The 18,217-nt window shown below is 43.7% G+C and overlaps 1 protein-coding gene across 2 annotated transcripts in view; it reads right to left on the bottom strand.

Moving 5' to 3' along the window:
• UBE2L3 (ubiquitin conjugating enzyme E2 L3) overlaps positions 1-18,217 on the bottom strand; it is a 50,343-nt gene that overhangs the window by 22,397 nt on the left and 9,729 nt on the right. The window contains exon 2 of one of the 2 annotated variants that reach the window (XM_019710165.3): positions 12,831-12,926. The exons of the other annotated variant lie outside the window; for it this stretch is intronic. Within the exon in view, the coding sequence (XP_019565724.1) occupies positions 12,831-12,926 (96 nt within the window). The remainder of the gene's footprint in view (positions 1-12,830; positions 12,927-18,217) is intronic. 2 annotated transcript variants of the gene reach the window in all.

Raw genomic sequence — 18,217 nt, 5'->3', positions numbered from 1 at the left:
GGAGAGGAATGACTTGTCACGCAGAAGGAATCCTCAATAAGACAAAACAACTGACTTCTTACCAGAAACCATGAAGGCCAGATGGCAGTGGGATGACATACTTGTATTCAAAGCACTAAAAGGAAAATACTTTCAGCAAAAAGTATCCTTCAAAAACGAAGGAGAAATTAAGATAAATAAAAATTGAGAGAATTCATCACTAGTAGACTTTCTATTAAAAAAAAAAATTAACCAAGTGCACTTTTGGTTTCCACTTGCGTGTGTGTGGGGGGAGCAGTCTGCAAACTATTCACCCAAATAAAGTTTCTCCTTTTATCACATCCCGGACTGGGGACTCCTGTCATGAAATTGGTGGCAGCAAAGTTTTGCCAACAAACCCTAGCTAAAGAATCCAGCTGGGAACTTCTGCAAAATGGGATATTTGAGAAAAAGAACCAAATAGCAAGAGAACATAAGATTTATCCAGCCTTCCTTAAGTATCATCCCCACCTATTCAAGTCAAAGACAAAACATTTAAGCTCTTAAGGACTGACTAAAATACCTATGTAAGGTTTTGCTGCAGAGGATATTATAGCTAATTAAACTCAGAGCTTTGGACAGATCTCTGAACAACCAATAAGTTATCGCTTACGGAAGCGTACTAGCCACCATTCACACTGATACCAACCGTAGCTCCCATTCTCCAGAACTTCCTGAGCCACAGATTTCATATAAATTATCTAGTTCACCTCACAGCAATCCAATAAGGCAAGGACCATTATTATGCCCAATTTCCAGGGGAGGAAATTGAGTCTCACAGTGGTTAATGTTCCTTGTAGGCAGTCAGTCAGTGGGTGAGTGCAGAGTCGGAGTTTAAACCCAACACTGACTGACTCTACATCCCATGTTTTACCCCATGACTGCGTGCTGCACTTCTATACCCCTCTCAGCCATGAGCCATCGACCAAGGGAAACCAATGTCCTGATTTCCACATCAGAGATCAGTCTTGTTTGTATTCGTACTTTATATAAATGGAATCATACAGTGGAAAAAAGAAAAGAAATATAAAAGGGAGTCCTTCAGGCTAAATGAAAGGACACTGGACACTAACTTGAAGCCACATGAAGAAATAAAGAACAATGATAAAGGTAACTGCACAGAATATATAAACCAGTATTATTGATTACTGTACTTTGGGTTTGTAACTCCTTTTTGTGGTAGTAACAATACAAAGGGGGGAGGGGTAACGGAGATGTATGGGAGGAAAGTGTATATAATATTGAAATTAATTTGGTATTATTCAAACTTGGTTGTTAAAAGATTAAGATGTTAATTATAATCTCCAAGGTAACTTTTAAGAAAATAACAACTACACAGAAAAGAAGGGAAATGATATGCTACAAAAAAATTAACCAGATACCAAAAAGGTACCCTTTTTGTGAAAAATTAGGAACAAAAAGCATTTGAGACATCCAGAAAACAAACAGCTAAATAAGAGAAGCAAATCCTTTCTTATCTGTTGTAATTACTTGAAATGTGAATGCAATAAACCTTCCCCTTAAAAGGCAGAGTTGCCACAATGGATAAGAAAACACTATCTATATGCTGTCTACAAGGGACTCACTTTACTTACAAAGATATAAAGAGGTTGGAAGGATAGAAAAAGACAGTCTATGTGGGGGTGGGAGATGAGGGTAAGGGGGATCAAATATATGGTGATGGAAGAACTGACTCTGGGTGGTGAACACACAATGGGATTTATAGATGATGTAATACAGAATTGTACACCTGAAATCTATGTAATTTTACTAATAATTGTCACCCCAATAAATTAAAAATAAATAAATTAATTAAATTAAATAAAATAAAAAGAAAAAGACAGTTTATGCAAGTAGTAACCAAAATAGAACTGCAGTGGCTATATTATTATCAGATGAAATAGATTTTAAGTCAAAAAGATTACAAGAGACAAAGTACATATTGACAAAGGTTCAATCCATCGATGAGATATGACAATTATAAACCTATACAGAACTAACAAATATATAAACCAAAATACATGAAGCAGAAATTGACAGAATTGAAGAGAGAAATATGTTCTAAAACAGTTCTAAAATAAAAGGTGGTGATGTTAATACCCCATTTTCAATAACAGCAAGATACAAGAACAAGGAAATAGAGAACTTAACAACAAATTAAACCTAACAAACATACAGAACACTTCACTCAACAATAGCAGAATACACATTCTTCTCAAGTGCATATGAAATATTCTCCAGAACAGACCACATGTTAGTTCACAAAACAAGTGTTAATAAACTAACAAAGTATCTTTTCTGACCACTGTGCAACACAACTTGAAATCAATAATGGAAGAAAAGCTGGAAAACTCACAAATATGTGGAAATTAAACATACTGTTAAATAACCAATGAGTCGAGGAAGAAATCACAAGGGAAATTAAAAAAACACCTCGAAATGAATGAAAATTAAAACACGAGATATCAAAACTTAAGGGATGGAGTGAAAGTAGTACTCAGAAGGAAATTCATAGCTATAAACACCTATAACAAAAGAAGGATCTCAAATCAAAAACTTAACTGGATACTTAGGGATGAGAAAAGGAAGAGCAAACTGAAACCAAAGCTAAAAAGAAGTAAATAACAATTACAGAGGAGATAAATGAAACAGCATAAAAAAAGACAGAAAAATCAATGAAACAAAAAGTCGGTTCTTTGAAAAGATCAATAAAATTGACAAACCTTTAGCTTGACTGACTAAGGGAGAGGAGACTCATATTACTAAAATCAGAAATGAAAATAGGGACATACTACCCATTTTATAGGACAAAAAAAGATTATGAGAGTACTATGAAGAGCTGTACACCAAAAAATCGGATAACCTACATGAAATAGACAAATTCCTAGAAAAACACAACCTACCAAAACTGAATCAAGAAGGAAAAAAAATCTAAATAGACCTATAACTAGTAAGGCGACTGAATCAGTAATCAGAAACCTCCCAATGAAGGAAAGTCCTGAATTAGATGGCTTTTTTGGGGTGAATTCTACCAAATATTTGAAGAATTAACACCAATCCTTCTCAAACTCTTCCAAAACATTAAAGAGGTGGAATCACTTCCTAATTCATTCTATAAGGCCAGCATCACCCTGATACCAAAGCCAAACAAAGACACTACAAAAGAAAACTACAGACCAAAATCCCTTATTGTATAGATGTGGCTGTGAACAAAAATCCAACTCTTTGTGTCCTGAATTTGTCTCATTTTTAAGTTCCACGCTGTGACATTTGACCAACCTTACGGCCCTATGTAAGCATACCAAAGCTGTCTAGGTGATGAGTATCTGTGTTCCTTAAACTTACACGTGGCCATAAATATCTCTGTTAATAACTGCCAGAATGGCATGACAACAGAGATAAACATCAAACTGGTGATAGCATTGATTATAAACAATCATCAGGAGGTATGGCCCCCACAGCATACTGCATTCTTTGTCCCTTTGTCTTGTCAATCATTTGTAACGGAGTTATACTGTTAAAAAAAAAAAAAAAGGTACTGTTAACAGGAGTCTGTTAGTGGAGAATAATCTGCACAGAACTGCCAGAGTCGTCTGTCCTCCCCAACCCTGCATCTCTGCAAATAAATTACACTATAATAAATTCCGTTATATTCTATGGAGTTGCCTGCATTGTTCTTCGGTCTGTAGATACCTTCTTGTTGCAGTGGCCATTACACCTTTGCTCCATTGTCAGACACGTACAAATTTTAATGTTAAAATTGCCAACAAAATACTAGCAAACTAAACTCAGCAGCATATTAAAAGGATTATGCACCATGACAAAGCGGGATTTATCCGAGGTATGCAAGCATGGTTCAACATACAAGAATCAACCAATGTAATATACCACATTAATAGAATGAAGGGGGGAAAAAGTTCATCCCAATTGATGCAGAAAAAGTATGACAAAATATAACACACTTGGGGCCGGCTCGGTGGCTCAGTCAGTTAGAGCTCAATGCTCCTAACTCCAAAGGCTGACGGTTCGATTCCCACATGGGCCAGTGGGCTCTCAACCATAAGGATGCCAGTTCGATTCCTCGACTCCCGCAAGGAATGGTGGGCTCCGCCCCCTGAAACTAAAATTGAACATGGCACCTTGAGCTGAGCTGCCACTGAGCTCCCGAATGGCTCAGTTGGTTGGAGCACATCCTCTCAACCACAAGATTGCCGGTTCGACTCCCGCAAGGGATGGTGGGCTGTGCCCCCTGCAACTAGAAAACGGCAACTGGACCTGGAGCTGAGCTGCGCCCTCCACAACTAAGACTGAAAGGACAACAACTTGAAGCTGAACGGCACCCTCCACAACTAAGATTGAAAGTACAACAACTTGACTTGGAAAAAAGGCCTGGAAGTACACACTGTTCCCCAATAAAATCTTTAAAAAAGAAAAAAAAAAGAAAGATACCAAATCAACATGCCACTATCAGTTGCATTTCTATACACTAACAATCAACCAACCCAAAGGAAATTTAGAAAGCAATGCCATTTACAATAACATTGAGAAGAATAAAATACCCAGGAATAAATTTAGCTAAGAAGGCTGTTATACACTAGTGTTCCCTCCAAGTTCATAAACTAAAGCCCTAACCTGTGTGGCTATATTTAGAGTAAGGAAGCAATTAAGGTTAAATGATGTCATAGGGTAGAGCCCAGATCCAAAAGGACTGGTGTCCTTATAAGAGACACCAGAGAGACCCGTTGCTCTCTCTCCCCATGCACAGAAAGCCCATGTGAGCACACAGGGAGAAGGCTATGGAAGAGACTCCTCACCAACAACCAACCCTGTCAGACCTTCATCTGGGGCTTCTAGCCTACAGAAAAGTGAGAAAATTAATTTCTGTTGTTTAAGCCATCCAAACGTGCGTGCGTGCGTGTGTGTGTGTGTTGACAGCCTGAGTTGAGCTATACAAAGGTGTAAGGCTTGCTCACTGAAAATTATAAAACATTGCTGAAAGAAACGAAAGACCTAAATAAATGGAAAGGCATTCTGAGTTCATGAATTATAAGACTTAATATTGTAAAGAGGATGATACTACCCAAAGTGACCTAAAGATCAATATAATCTCTATCAAAATCCCAAGTGTTTTTTTTGCAAAATGGAAAAACCCATCCTAAAAGTCATATGAGATCTCAAGGGACCCTAAATAACCAAAAACAATGTTGAAAAGATCTAAGTTGGAGGACTCACATTTCCTGATTTCAAAACTTAATACAAAGCTACAGTAATCAAAACAGTGTACTACTGGCAAAAGGACAGACATACAGACCAACAGAATAGAGTCCAGAAATAAACTCTCACATATATGCTCAACTGAGTTTTGACAACGATGCCAAGATCATTCCATTGGAAAGAACAGTTTCTTCAAGAAATGGTGCTGTGAAAACTGGACATCCACATGCAAAAGAATGAAGTTGTACCCTTACCATATCACCCTTATAACATATAAAAAAATTAACTAAAATGGATCAAAGACCTAAGTTTAACAGCTAAAACTATAAAAATTCTTAAAATGTAGGGGAAAACCTGCATGACCTTGGATTTGGCAATGGTTTCTTAAATGACACCAAAAGCACAGGCAACAAAAGAAAAAATACATAAAATGGACTTCATTAATATTAAAAACTTTCATATACCAAAGGACTTAATCAAGAGAGTAAAAACCCACAGAATGGGTGAAAATATTTGCAAATAATATATCCAATAAGGTTTTAATATCTAGAATATACAAAGAACTCCTACAACTCAAAGACAAAGAGACAACCCAACTAAAAGTGTTTACAGCAGCTTTATTCATAACTGCTGAAAGATGGAAGCAACCAAAATGTTCTCCAGTAGGTGAATGGATAAATAAACTGTTACATCCAGACAACAGAATATTAATCAGCACTATTTAAAGAAAGGATTATCAAGCCACGAAAAGACATACAGGAATCTTAAATACATATTACTAAATGAAAGAAGCCAACCCGAAAAAAGGCTACATACTGTATGATTCCAACTATAAGACATTTTGGAATTGACAAAACCATGAAGACAGTAAAAAGATCAGTAGTTGCCGGGGGGTGGGATGGGGGTGGGGCTGAAGGAAGAGGGACAGGGAGGAATGAATAGGTGGAACGGAGAATTTTTTTTTTTAGAACAGTGAAAATACTCCATGATACTATAATGATGGATGCATGTCATTATACATTTGTCCAAACTCATAGGATGTACCACACCGAGAGTGAACCCTGAGGTAAACTATGTACTTTAGATGATTATGATGAGTTGAAGTACATTCTTCGATTATAACAAACATATCACCCTCCAGGGAAAGTCAATAAAGACTATGCAGATATGGAGGCGGGGTGTAAATGGGAAATCTCTGTACCTTCCTCTTAATGCAATGAACCTAAAACTGCTTTAAAAAAATAATAAAGTCTTTAAAAACAAATGGGCAAAGGACTTAAATAGACATTTCTCCAAAGATACACAAATGGCCAAGAAGCACATAAAAGATGCTCATCATCCTTAGACATGAGGAAAACGCAAATCAAAAATCACCATGAGATAGCAGTTCACATCTACTAGAACGGCTATTACTTTTAAAAAAGGGAAAATAAGTGTCGGTGAGGATGTGAAAAAACTGGCACCCTTGTACAGTGCTGGTGGGAATGTAAGATGGTGCAGCCACTGTGAAAATCAGTTTAGTGGTTCCTCGGAGTTAAACATGGAGCTACCACGTGATCCAGCAATTCTATCCTACATATACACCCAAAAGAATTGAAAACAAGAACTCAAGCAGGTACTTGCATGTAATGTTCATATAACATCATTATTCACAATAGCCAAAAGGTAGAAACAACCCTATTGTCCATCAACAGATGAATGGATAAACATAATACGGTATATACATATAATAGAATACTCATCCATAAAAATAACGTTCTAATACATGGTACAACATTGATGACCCTTGAAAAAATTATGCTTAGGAAAATAAGCCAGATAAAAAGGACAAATGTTATATGATTCATTTACATAAAATATCTTCAATAGGCAAATTCGTAGAGACAGATAATAGATTAGGGGTTACTTGGGGTTGGGACAGGAGAATAGTAAGTTATTATTTAATGGGTACAGAGTTTCTGCTTAAGGGATGAAAAGTTTTGGAAATACAGTGATAATAGTTGCAAAACATATATATATTTTACTACAACAAATGAATGAAGCAAACATTTTTCAAAAATTTTTATAGAAACCTTCTAATTATTAATAGAAATTTTTGAATAAAATTAAAAATAAAACAGTATGCTGAAAAATATTTGTCCCAGACACAAAATTAATCCAGAATTTCTATAATTCAATGAAGAAACATTCTAAAACTCTGATTAAATAGACTGCAGAAAACTAAAGTCAATAAATAAGTGAAAAGAAACTAACTGTAATAACAACATTAAAAATGCAAATTACTATGTTCTGAATGTTTGTGCCCCCGCCCTGCCCAGAATTCATATGTTGAAACCTAATGTCCAAGGTAGTGGTATTAGGAGGCAGGGCCTTTGGGGGTGATTACATCATTAAGGCATAGCCCTCATAAATGGGATTAGTGCCCCAGAGAGCTAGCATGCCCCTTCCATCATGTGAGAATACAAGAAGTCTGTGACCCAGAAGAGGGCCCTTACGAGACTGCACCCTGACTCAGACTTCCTGCCTCCAGAAATGTGAAACAAATTTCTGTCTGTAAGGTAACCAGTCTACTAGTATTTTATTGTATACCAGCCTGAATGGGCCTAAGACACAAATCAAATTGAGAACTTTTGCACCTATCAAATTGGCAAAAATGATTTTTTTCTGTCTGTCTGTTTCATAAGCTCTTTATTACATATTGCCAGTTTTCCAGAGAGTCCCAAAAAGGCTTTTTTAACAAGAGAGAAGCTAAGCACTTCACATACATGCCTTACTGAACTTTTACACCAACCAGAGGTAAGTATTCCTTTAGAGGTGAGGATATCAGGACAAATTGCATAACTTGCCCAAGATCACCAAGCCAGTTGGAGGCAGGGCTGGGGTTCTCACCTCAAGCAATTGGAACCCATAGCCTGGGCGCTGAAGTATGTGCCACTCAGAACTCCCTTTAAAAATTCCCAGCAACCACCACGACAGCCAAGGACACACGTGGGAATTTGTGTAGACAGTACCCACAGGGATGTAAATTGGAACAATCTTTTTGGAAAATAATTTGACCATATATACAGATGCTCTCGATTTATGATGGAGCTACATCCTGATAAACCAATCACAAGTTGAAAACATCCTAAATCAAAAATGCATTTAATTGGGCAGCCAGTTAGCTCAGTTGGTTAGAGCGTGTGCTGTAGGTTGCTGGTTCAATTCCCACATGGGCCAGTGAGCTGTGCCCTCCACAACTAGATTGAAGACAACAACTTGAGCTGAGCTGTCACTGAGCTTCCGGAGGGGCTGCCAGATGGCTCAGTTGGTTAGAGCGCATGCTCTTAACAACAAGGTTGCCGGTTCAATTCCCACATGGGATGATGGGCTGCGCCCCCTGTAATTAGATTGAAAATGGCAACTTGACTTGGAGTTGAGCTGCGCCCTCCACAACTAGATTGAAGGACAACAACTTGACTTGGAGCTGGACCTGGAGAAAACATTTACCCAATGAAATTAAAAAAAAAAAAAAAAACCTTAAAAAAAATTAAAAATAAAAGAAAATACTGATAAATTCAGCTACATAAAACAAAATAACAAGAAAAAAATGCATTTAATCTACAGAACATCCTAGCTTTGCCTAAATAATTTCTACTGAATGTGTGTTGCTTTTGCACCATTGAAAAGTCGTAATCTTATATTGGGGATTCTGTATAGCCCTACAGATGGTCCCTTCCTTATATATAACCCCAATCTTAATGGAATATATAATATAGAATATTGTATCTTAAGATCAGAATCTAAAATAAAGATGCACACTAAATTTTCCACATGAAGATGTTCATGGATAAATTATTTTAAAAATGGAAAAAGACCCATAATTGAAATAGCTAATATAAAAGGAATAATTAAATAAATGATCATATAACTATTGTGGGTATTTTATAGTTATTAAAATTATATTCACGAAGAGTTTGAAGGCAATGGCTAAATAATGATGAAAGTATGAAATTATCCAATGGCCCATTAAAAAATGCATGTAAGAAGGCTGGGAGGTGTGCTTGCTTTGGCAGTACATATACTAAAATTGTTGTCCGTGCAAAACAAGGATTACTGATGTGCTCTACAACGTATCCAACAACGAACCAGTCGGCTCCCGGACCCTAGTAAAGAACTGCGTCGTGCTCATTGACAGCACAGCGTAACAACAGCGGTACGAGGCCCACTATGCAGCGCCCCTGAGCTGCAAGAAGGGGGCAAGCTGACTCCTGAGGAGAAAGAGATTTTAAAGAAAGAGCTATCGAAGAAAATTCAGAAGAAACATGATGCAAGGAAAAAGAATGCCAAAATCAGCAGTCTTCTAAGGAGCAGTTCCAGCAGGGCCAGCTTCCTGCAGGCATGGCTTCAAGACCAGGCCAGTGTGGCTGAGAGCTAGAGGGCAAGGAACTGGAGTTCTTCCTGAGGAAAAGCAAGGCCCGGAAAGGCAAATAAATCCTCCTCCCTCCTGTCTTAGCTCATGTCATAAAGATGCTTATTGTTCTTAAAAAAAAAAAAAAAGGCTGGGAGGAAATTTCTTCATGAAGGGATTAGGGGATTATTTGCTTCCTTGGATATCACATCTGAATTTCAAATAAAACATTTTTATATAAAACTTGTCTAAAGGGAGTAAATTTGAACTGTCATGGTAACAATGAAGTGTCTCTGGAAGCGCCTCCCCAGCCTAACCTCCCACCTCTCCCCCACACCCAGGGCATGGTTACTAAGCAGCTCCCCAAGACCAGTCCCTGTTGTAAAGGCATGCTTCTGGGGTGCCATGCCTTTATAAGCCTGGCCCTGCTTTCACCCCAGCTGGGTGGACCTCCGGTGAGTGTGGGTAGAAGATTCCCCATGTTGACCCGCCCCTACAGTGCAGGAAGACCTGAGGCCCTGGTGTGGGGTACTCGTGGGGGGATCCTGGAGGGATCAGTTGCCAACTGCCTCCTTGAAACCAACTGTCTCCTCACACCAACAATGGGGCCAAGGGCAGTGACTATAGGAAGGAAGTGAGAGATGAATGGGAAGAGGCAACATGAGCAGGGCTGAGGACAGCCCTGGCCATGGCCTTCTGTCTCAGGGCACAGCTTCCGCCAATGGAAGGTGAGGCTTTGGTCTGGACACTCCCCAGAGCCGTGGCTCAAGCACAGTGGGATCCTACCAGCCAGTCACCACTCTGGGCTTAATGAGATAGTAACCTGTTCCACAGGCTCTGCCAACACAACACCAGAGGGAGGCCTTGGTGTGCACTCAGCTCAGAGCCTGCCTGATAACCATCTCCTCTTGGAAGCCACGTGCAGTCTTTAAGGCCATTGAGTTCGCAGGGTAACTACCCACGCCTGACTGTTTAATACAGTCCCATTCATTCGTATCAGTTTCCCAAAGATCCATGGATTAACTGTTCACTGCTTATACCAGTGGGACACAAAATCTCAAGTAGAAAAGGGCCAGGGGTCAGACGGTCCTGGCCATCCTTCCACTCAGCACCTAACAGGTCCCTCCAGCAAGGAAGGGCTGGAGTCACCGGCCAATCCTTCCCAGTCAGGGGCTTCTCCACCATCCACACCCTGTGCCTTGAGCCCCACTACTTCCAAGCCTGGAGAAATCTAAAGGACTCTATCTTCAAAACCAGAATGGACGCTACCAGATTTAAAATTTTTGAATGTGTACTGAAAGATTAAAAAGTATATTTGTCCTTAGTTATCCAAATGATTATGAAAATAAACTACAAATCCAGTATTTACCATTCAAGTTCTAGAGACTTTTAAAAAAAGGTATGACCTACAACCAGCATCAAGAAAGCATCTACAGGGCCGACCCGGTGGCTCAGGCTGTTGGAGCTCCGTGCTCCTAACTCCGAAGGCTGCCGGTTCGATTCCGACATGGGACAGTGGGTTCTCAACCACAAGGTTGCCAGTTTGATTCCTTGAGTCCTGCAAGGGATGGTGGGCTCCGCCCCCTGCAACTAAGATTGAACACGGCTCCTTGAGCTGAGCTGCCGCTGAGCTCCCGGATGGCTCAGTTGGTTGGAGCACATCCTCTCAACCACAAGGTTGCCGGTTCGACTCCCGCAAGGGATGGTGGGCTGTGCCCCCTGCAACTAGCAACAGCAACTGGACCTGGAGCTGAGCTGCGCCCTCCACAACTAAGACTGAAAGGACAACAACTTGAAGCTGAACGGCACCCTCCGCAACTAAAATTGAAAGGACAACAACTTGACTTGGAAAAAAATCCTAGAAGTACACACTGTTCCCCAATAAAGTCCTGAAAAAAAAAAAGAAAGAAAGAAAGAAAGCATCTACAGTAAGCATGCTCCATGTGAGGCTTTGACAAAATTGCCAATCTGCCTCTAAGAAAAGATTTTACAAACAATGCAGGGCAGGGCCAGGCACAGGAAAATGGCCTGAGGATCAAATGGGGAAATGGGGAAAGGTGGGGAAGAAAAGAGAAGGTGGGAGGGTATAGAACAGGAAAGGGAGTCCTCAGGATGAAGGTCCTAGTTGTGAGCTGGGGAGACTGGAAGGCACACAATGTCCAAGTGAGGCCGCCTGTGGACAGAGAGTGTGGTTTTGGGGAGAAGGCAGGAATGGAGGCCGACGGGACTGCTTCACATACAGTAATAACCTATGATGCTGGAAGCAGCAGGGATCCCAAGAAACAAAAGAGAACAAGAGAACGGTGAGGGACTAAAGTAAACTAGATCCATGTCTCAGAGTTAAGGCGAAGCAGCAGGACGGGAGCGAGTGACATGCTGGTTACAGAACGGGGAGCTGGTGCACGGCGCAGGGGCCGTGACTCCAGAGCTGCCGAGCCAGAGGTGTGAGGATGGCGGGGAGCCTGTGTGCTGGGTGTGAAGCAGTTTCAGGAGGTTGGCAGAAACTGAGATGGCAAAAGGAGTTAGTCCAGGACAAGTCTCTTGAGGAGTAAGGAGATGAAAGGATGGAGAAAGAGCAGACACTAAATCAAGAAGGCAGTGAGTCCACAGGAGAGCCGCTGTCAGGCGGAGTCTGGGGCCAGTGTGAAGGCAAAGTCAGTGAGACATGGGGCTCTGGAGCCAGGAGGGGCAGACACAAAGAGGCACAAGCCCCAGAAAAGATACCGGGTAAGAGGACCTGATGCAGAGAGACTTGAGACAAACGGGAGGCACATACTGGAGGGCACCAGGAATAAAGCCCGGAACACAGGTGTCCAGGGGGTGAGAGACACAGATGCAAAACCAGGCGGAAAAGCAAAGAGAGCTAGATGGGAACACCCGCCATCTCCCAAGAGAGACCATCTGGACAAATGAGGCGAGGCTGAGAAACCTGGGAAGACAGGAGTCCAGATACACTCCTTTCCCGGGCCAGTAACCACAGACCTGGAAAGCTCGGGACCCCCGGAATGTTACAACACCAGTGCAAGGATGAGATTCTCCTCAGGAACCCGAAGCTATGGTCCCTACCTTATCTCCCTAGAGTGACAGCCCGCCTCTGTGCACCTGTTGGTTCCTGCACTAAAAGTCCTCTCGGGAGTAGAGAAGCCCAACAGCACACACATCACCTTGGAGAATAATCTGGTAAGAAGGGGAAGTGTTCAATACTCACAGGAACAATAAGCCCTTGCCAAGTCAATAAATTAGCTTCATCAACCTGGATGTTACGGAAGTTTTTCATTCCACATTTGCGGATTTCTTCAAGCTCCTGTTGATTAACAAAGCATAAAGGGGTGTCAAATAGGGAAAAGCACCACATATTAAGATCCCTCCTGACTCCCTCAAATTAAACTGAATGCCGACACCACAGATGGCAAAATTTCCGAGTGTGGACTAGACCGTGCCCAGTCTGGGTAAGAGGCCCAGAGCCACAGTGGTCCCCTCAACCCATGCCCCAGACCAAGACAAGCTCCCACCTCTGTGAACCCGCGGTACTTGGTGGAGTAAGTAACTGTTGCTGCTGTGGACATACCACCTCCTCTTTGAGCTGTCACCGCGTGGCAGGGGCACAAGAAAAGTACTACAGACCTGACTTCTTCCAACCGAGATTTATTAAGCACTGACTGTGTCAGACGGGAGGACATAAAGATGAATGAAACTGGGACCAGAACATACACAGACCCACAAAGTTTTCTACCCAACGCTGTAAAGTGAGATTTCAGGACTCTACCTCAGCGTGGGCACACAGCAAAGAGAACTATCCAGTCTGGGATGGGAGGGGAACAGGAAACCTTTACTGAGCCTCGGTTTCCTCGGCTATAAAACAGGGACAGTAAGACCCAGAGCTGTAGACAATAAAGGGAAAACCATACTGTAAGCAACAAAATCCCTTGCAAATATGAGGGATTATTATTATGTAGTCGATGCAGCAAACGCCATTTCATCCAGGGTGAAACGCCATTTCACCCTACTTCAAGGCCCTGCCTGAGATGTGTTTAGTCTAGAATTGTCTATCACTTGTTTTTCAACTCTGCACCAGCCTGACATTCCCCACTGCTTTCCCAACAACTCAAGTGAGTGTCCAGTAGGTATTATCGCCCAAGCCACCCATCACGCGCCTGCCCACACCCCAACATCCTCCATTCCCAGATACCTGGAGTGATGTGCTGACCCAATGCCCCAATCTAGCCTCCCGTTCATGACACAACAGCCTTCTCTACATCTTTTGGGTGCCTTCTCTGCTGCAACGCGGGGGCACCACCCAGCTGGGCCCTGCCTCCTCTGCTGGGCTGGCATGACAGCTTCCTCACCGGCCTGGCTTCCTCCTTGTTCATCCAGCGCGGGAACCTCTCCAGAACTGGGAAGCCCCTCCGCGTTCGGTGCTGCGGCTCAGCAACGGCAGGGAGGCCCTGAATCAGCTCCCAGTCAAGCCCCAAAGCCCATTCCCAGTCCATACCCCTTCCTCCCATCACACAGCCGGCAGTTTACAAGGCACCCGGGACATGGCTCCCGAGGAAGGGGAATGGAGCCAGTGATACAGACTCTAGGTTACAGGATGTACGGTGTGCCTGGCATGAAGTGGGCTGAGGACAGCACGTCGAATGAACATGTGCCAGAGGCAGCTGACACACGGGCACCTCATGGCAGGCGACAGGCCCAGGTATCTTCCCACAGGGCGCTGCTGCTTGTCAACCCTAGCTGCCCACCGCCATTGTCCAGGCCTGGGCCTCGGCCCAGGATTCTGGGTCAGCAAGTGTGGGGTGGAGTCTGAAAGGGGATTTTTAAGAAGCTACACAGTGAGAGGAGAGAGCCGCTGCCACTGAGAGATGAGTTCATTTCTAAGTGATGTTCAGCTTGATGGAGCAAGACGCTAGCAGCAATGGTTGTGACCGCTGTAACAGGGGAAAGGGTGGCCTGGCCCCTCCTCCTGAACCTGCAGGAGGAAAACATGGGATCTGAGAGACCACTCCCTCTGCCAACTACCATCAGGTCCTCCTGCGAATACCTGGGACTCATCGGGAATGCTCACCAAGGTATAATGTAGCCTGGACTGATTCAGGAAAGAGAACAGGCCTCACATCCACACTACCACTCTGACGCACCCCCAAACAGAATGTAAGCTCCGTGAGGGCAGGGACCCCCAGAAGAAGCTCATGGTCGTGCTTTGTCAAACACTTGCTTAAAGATCAGGTTAGTGAACAGGTGGGAAGCTGGGGCTTGCAGAGGGAAAAAAGGCTCTGGGATGGGAAGGGCTCTCAATATAGTTTGATTTTCTCATCCTTGGCTCAAGATACTAGAGCAAGATTTCTAGCTAGAGACTTACGATATCATGTCCCTTAAGGGGTGTGTCCTACCAAACTATCAAAAATGCAGACAGGGAAGGGCAGCTGGACAGCGCAGTTGGTTAGAGCACGAGCTCTGAGCAACAGGGTTGCTGGTTGACTTCCCACATGGGCCAGTGAGCTGCACCCTCCACAACTAGACTGAAGACAACGAGCTGCCACTGAGCTTCCGGAGGGGCGGCCGGATGGCTCAGTTGGTTAGGGCGCAGAGCGCAAGCTCTCAACAAGATTGCTGGTTCAACTCCTGCATGGGATGGTGGGCTGCGCCCTCCACAACTAGATTGAAAACAGTGACTGGACTTGGAGCTGAGCTGCGCCCTCCACAACTACGACTGAAAGACAACTTGACTTGGAGCTGATGGGTCCTGGGAGAAACACACTATTCCCTAATAAAGCCCTGGAAATACACACTGTGTTCTCCTTCCCCAATAAAATCTTTAAAAAAAAAAATGCACAGGGAAAAAAATTCTAGATAGAACTTAGACAATCAAAAAAGAAGAAGCAACAGAGAATATATTCAATATTCATGGGAAGAAAACAAAATTTAAAATGATATGTTAACTATTCTTTATGGCTTCAGAAATCCACATACTAACAACATGAAGTATGGGTGATAAACACAAGAAGGTAAATTGCAAAATAATCATTAATACAAAAACATGGCAAGATGGGACTCAACTGTAACATGGCACTGAAAAACGACCTTGCTCAAGAGAAAGGGAAGAACGCGTCGTTACTGTGCGCAGGGGTGCAAGGCAAAAGCCATACTGTGGGGGGAGGATGCCACACCTCCCCTGGACAAAGGGGTGGCACCCAATGGTGGCAGGACTGGAAGGCTCAGGGAACCCAAAGGGCAGTCATTGGGTAAAGCTCACCTTATCTTACTGTCAAGTTACTTAAGCTCACCAAAGGCAGAAGAGGCAACCTCCGTTGCATAATTCTAACCAACAAGGAGGAACCGATTATAAGGCCGAAGGAGAAGACAAACAAACAAACAAGCAAGCCCGTAATCCCGAGGGAATGTGGACAGCCCCCTAGAACAGTGTTTCTCAACAGGGTGGGGCCGGCACCCAGCCAGCCTCTGCACTTGAGAATCCCTAGCCCTGCCCATGAGATGCCACGCATTGTGATAATACCCCACCCTGATTTCCCCATGTCCTCGAGAGCCCCAGCCGCTGAGAACCACTGGCTCAATCAGGGGCCGGGATGCTACAAGTCCTGCATTGCACAAGATGGTCCTGCAGACAAGAACTGGTCAGCCTGAAATGCCAATCATGTCTCTACCAAGGAGAACAACTTGAAGACGGATTTGAGTCATACAGACGAACGACAGGTTCATCTGAAGGTCTGAGACTCGAAAAGGCAAGGTATCTCAAGAGGACTGACAAACCCTCAAGCAAAACTGCACCCCGATAACTGAGAGTGATCCTGAGAATGAAGAACTTGGGAAGGAATGTAAAGAAACCAATCTAAATTCAGAGTTCAAATTTCAAATGACGGATGATGAAAAGACCTGACAAAGAAAAAGTGTGAGAGAAGAATAGTCAGAATGACCAAAGCCAAGGACAGGCGCTTACAAAATATGCCCCACAAAGGTTTGTTTCAGTTCTGCTCAGAGCCAAGAAGCAGTCCCCCCAGTCAGCTGCTCTGGGCTGATGGCGCAATGCTGACAAACTGCTTGAGAAGAAGCAAAAGGGAAAGAGAAGAGCAAAAGGGAAAGCAGAACTAGCCAACTTGCACGTTCCTTCTCCCAGCGGGGGAGGGGGAGAGCAGTCTTCCCAGCCAGGGTAAGCGGGGAGGGAGAAAAAGCAACGCTTCTCACAGAGGTCAGTCTCGGAGCCCAGAGGTGAGTCTCAGCGTATTGTGGGACCTGAAGGAGCCTGGATATGCTGCAAAGCTCATTCCCCAAACTGCAGCTCAGAGAGCTTGATGCCCATTCCAGGCCCAAGTATGGCATGTGGCAGAACGGACCGCTGCCTAACAGCTCTGCAGGCACTAACAGAGGAGATGGCCCTGGCCCCCGCGGGCGCGCAGGCTCCGAGTCCTGCACGAAGCCTGGCCCAATCCTGAGAGGAGAGGAGGAGACAGCTGTACACAGCCAGCACTCGGTCACACAACTCAGACGTATGCATCCGAGTTTGGGCAAAGTATTTAACCAAGTGCTTTTCTTCTTTGGAGCGCTACGATGGGGCCTGGAAAAGTGACTGTTCAAAATCTCCCAGGGTAAGCCTCACGCATGGCCTGAGAACCCTCTGGAGCCAGTGACTCTTAACTAGTGCGTGGCCATGGTCCTCTTTAAGAAATCGAGACAGACATACAGAGGAAAAATCAGCTGTGAACGTCTGGGCTGCTTCAGATGTCAATGCTCTGGACCAACAAGTCACAAGGTAGAGGGTGCTTGTAATTTTCAAAAGCATATTCCGTATCATCCTGTAATCTTACATTTGCGAAATGAAAAAAGATGCATTGTGCCCCTAAAGAACTACAGGAAGTAACGCTGAAGGCCATCTTCTTGGCTGTTGAGGTTGGGTTAAGAGAGTGGAGAAGCGCTGCTCTAGGATCCTGCAGGTCAGAGCAGGGGAGGCCCGGCAGACAATGGCAGAGGGTAACAGCTTTGTGGAAGAGACGCTGAGAGGGCCGTGAAGAACGGGGAAAGAGGAACCTCCAGATGAAGAGAACAAGCATCTGTGTGTGGGAAACATATTCAGAAACACGGAAGAAGAAATCACTGGGAGTGTCAGGGAAGCAGCTGGAAAGCGAGTATGGATGGAGCAATTACTCACTTTGGGGACCCTATCAGGGTGTGGGGCCCAAGCCCCTGGGGAACTGCTCAATACCTACATTTGCGGCGGCGGGGGTCAGGGTCGGGGTCGGGACTGGGGTTAGGAGCAGGGATTGGAAGGAGAGTGGAGAGACGGAAAGACTGACTGGTGCCCAGACCTCACCCCAGACCTGCAGAATCAGAACTTCCGGAGCGCGGCTGAGCACTGTGCCCGGGGACCCCCAGGTTATGGTGAGGTGCACCCTTGCTTAAGAAACACCACATGCATCCAACCTGAACTTTTTAGCAAGGAAGACACTGAGGCCCTGATTAATGTAGTGTCATTTCCACAGCTAGAAATAAGCTTCTAAAAGTGCTATCACATCCCACTGAGCCAGGCACGTGGAAGCAATGTAAGTTCTGAACTTTTTTTTAAAAAAGTGAATGCTGATTGTG

The sequence above is a fragment of the Rhinolophus sinicus genome, chromosome 9, assembly GCF_057876585.1.
Source record: "Rhinolophus sinicus isolate RSI-liver-muscle chromosome 9, RSI-T2T, whole genome shotgun sequence".
Classification (NCBI taxonomy): domain Eukaryota; kingdom Metazoa; phylum Chordata; class Mammalia; order Chiroptera; family Rhinolophidae; genus Rhinolophus; species Rhinolophus sinicus.
This window is presented reverse-complemented; position numbering and strand designations above follow the sequence as displayed.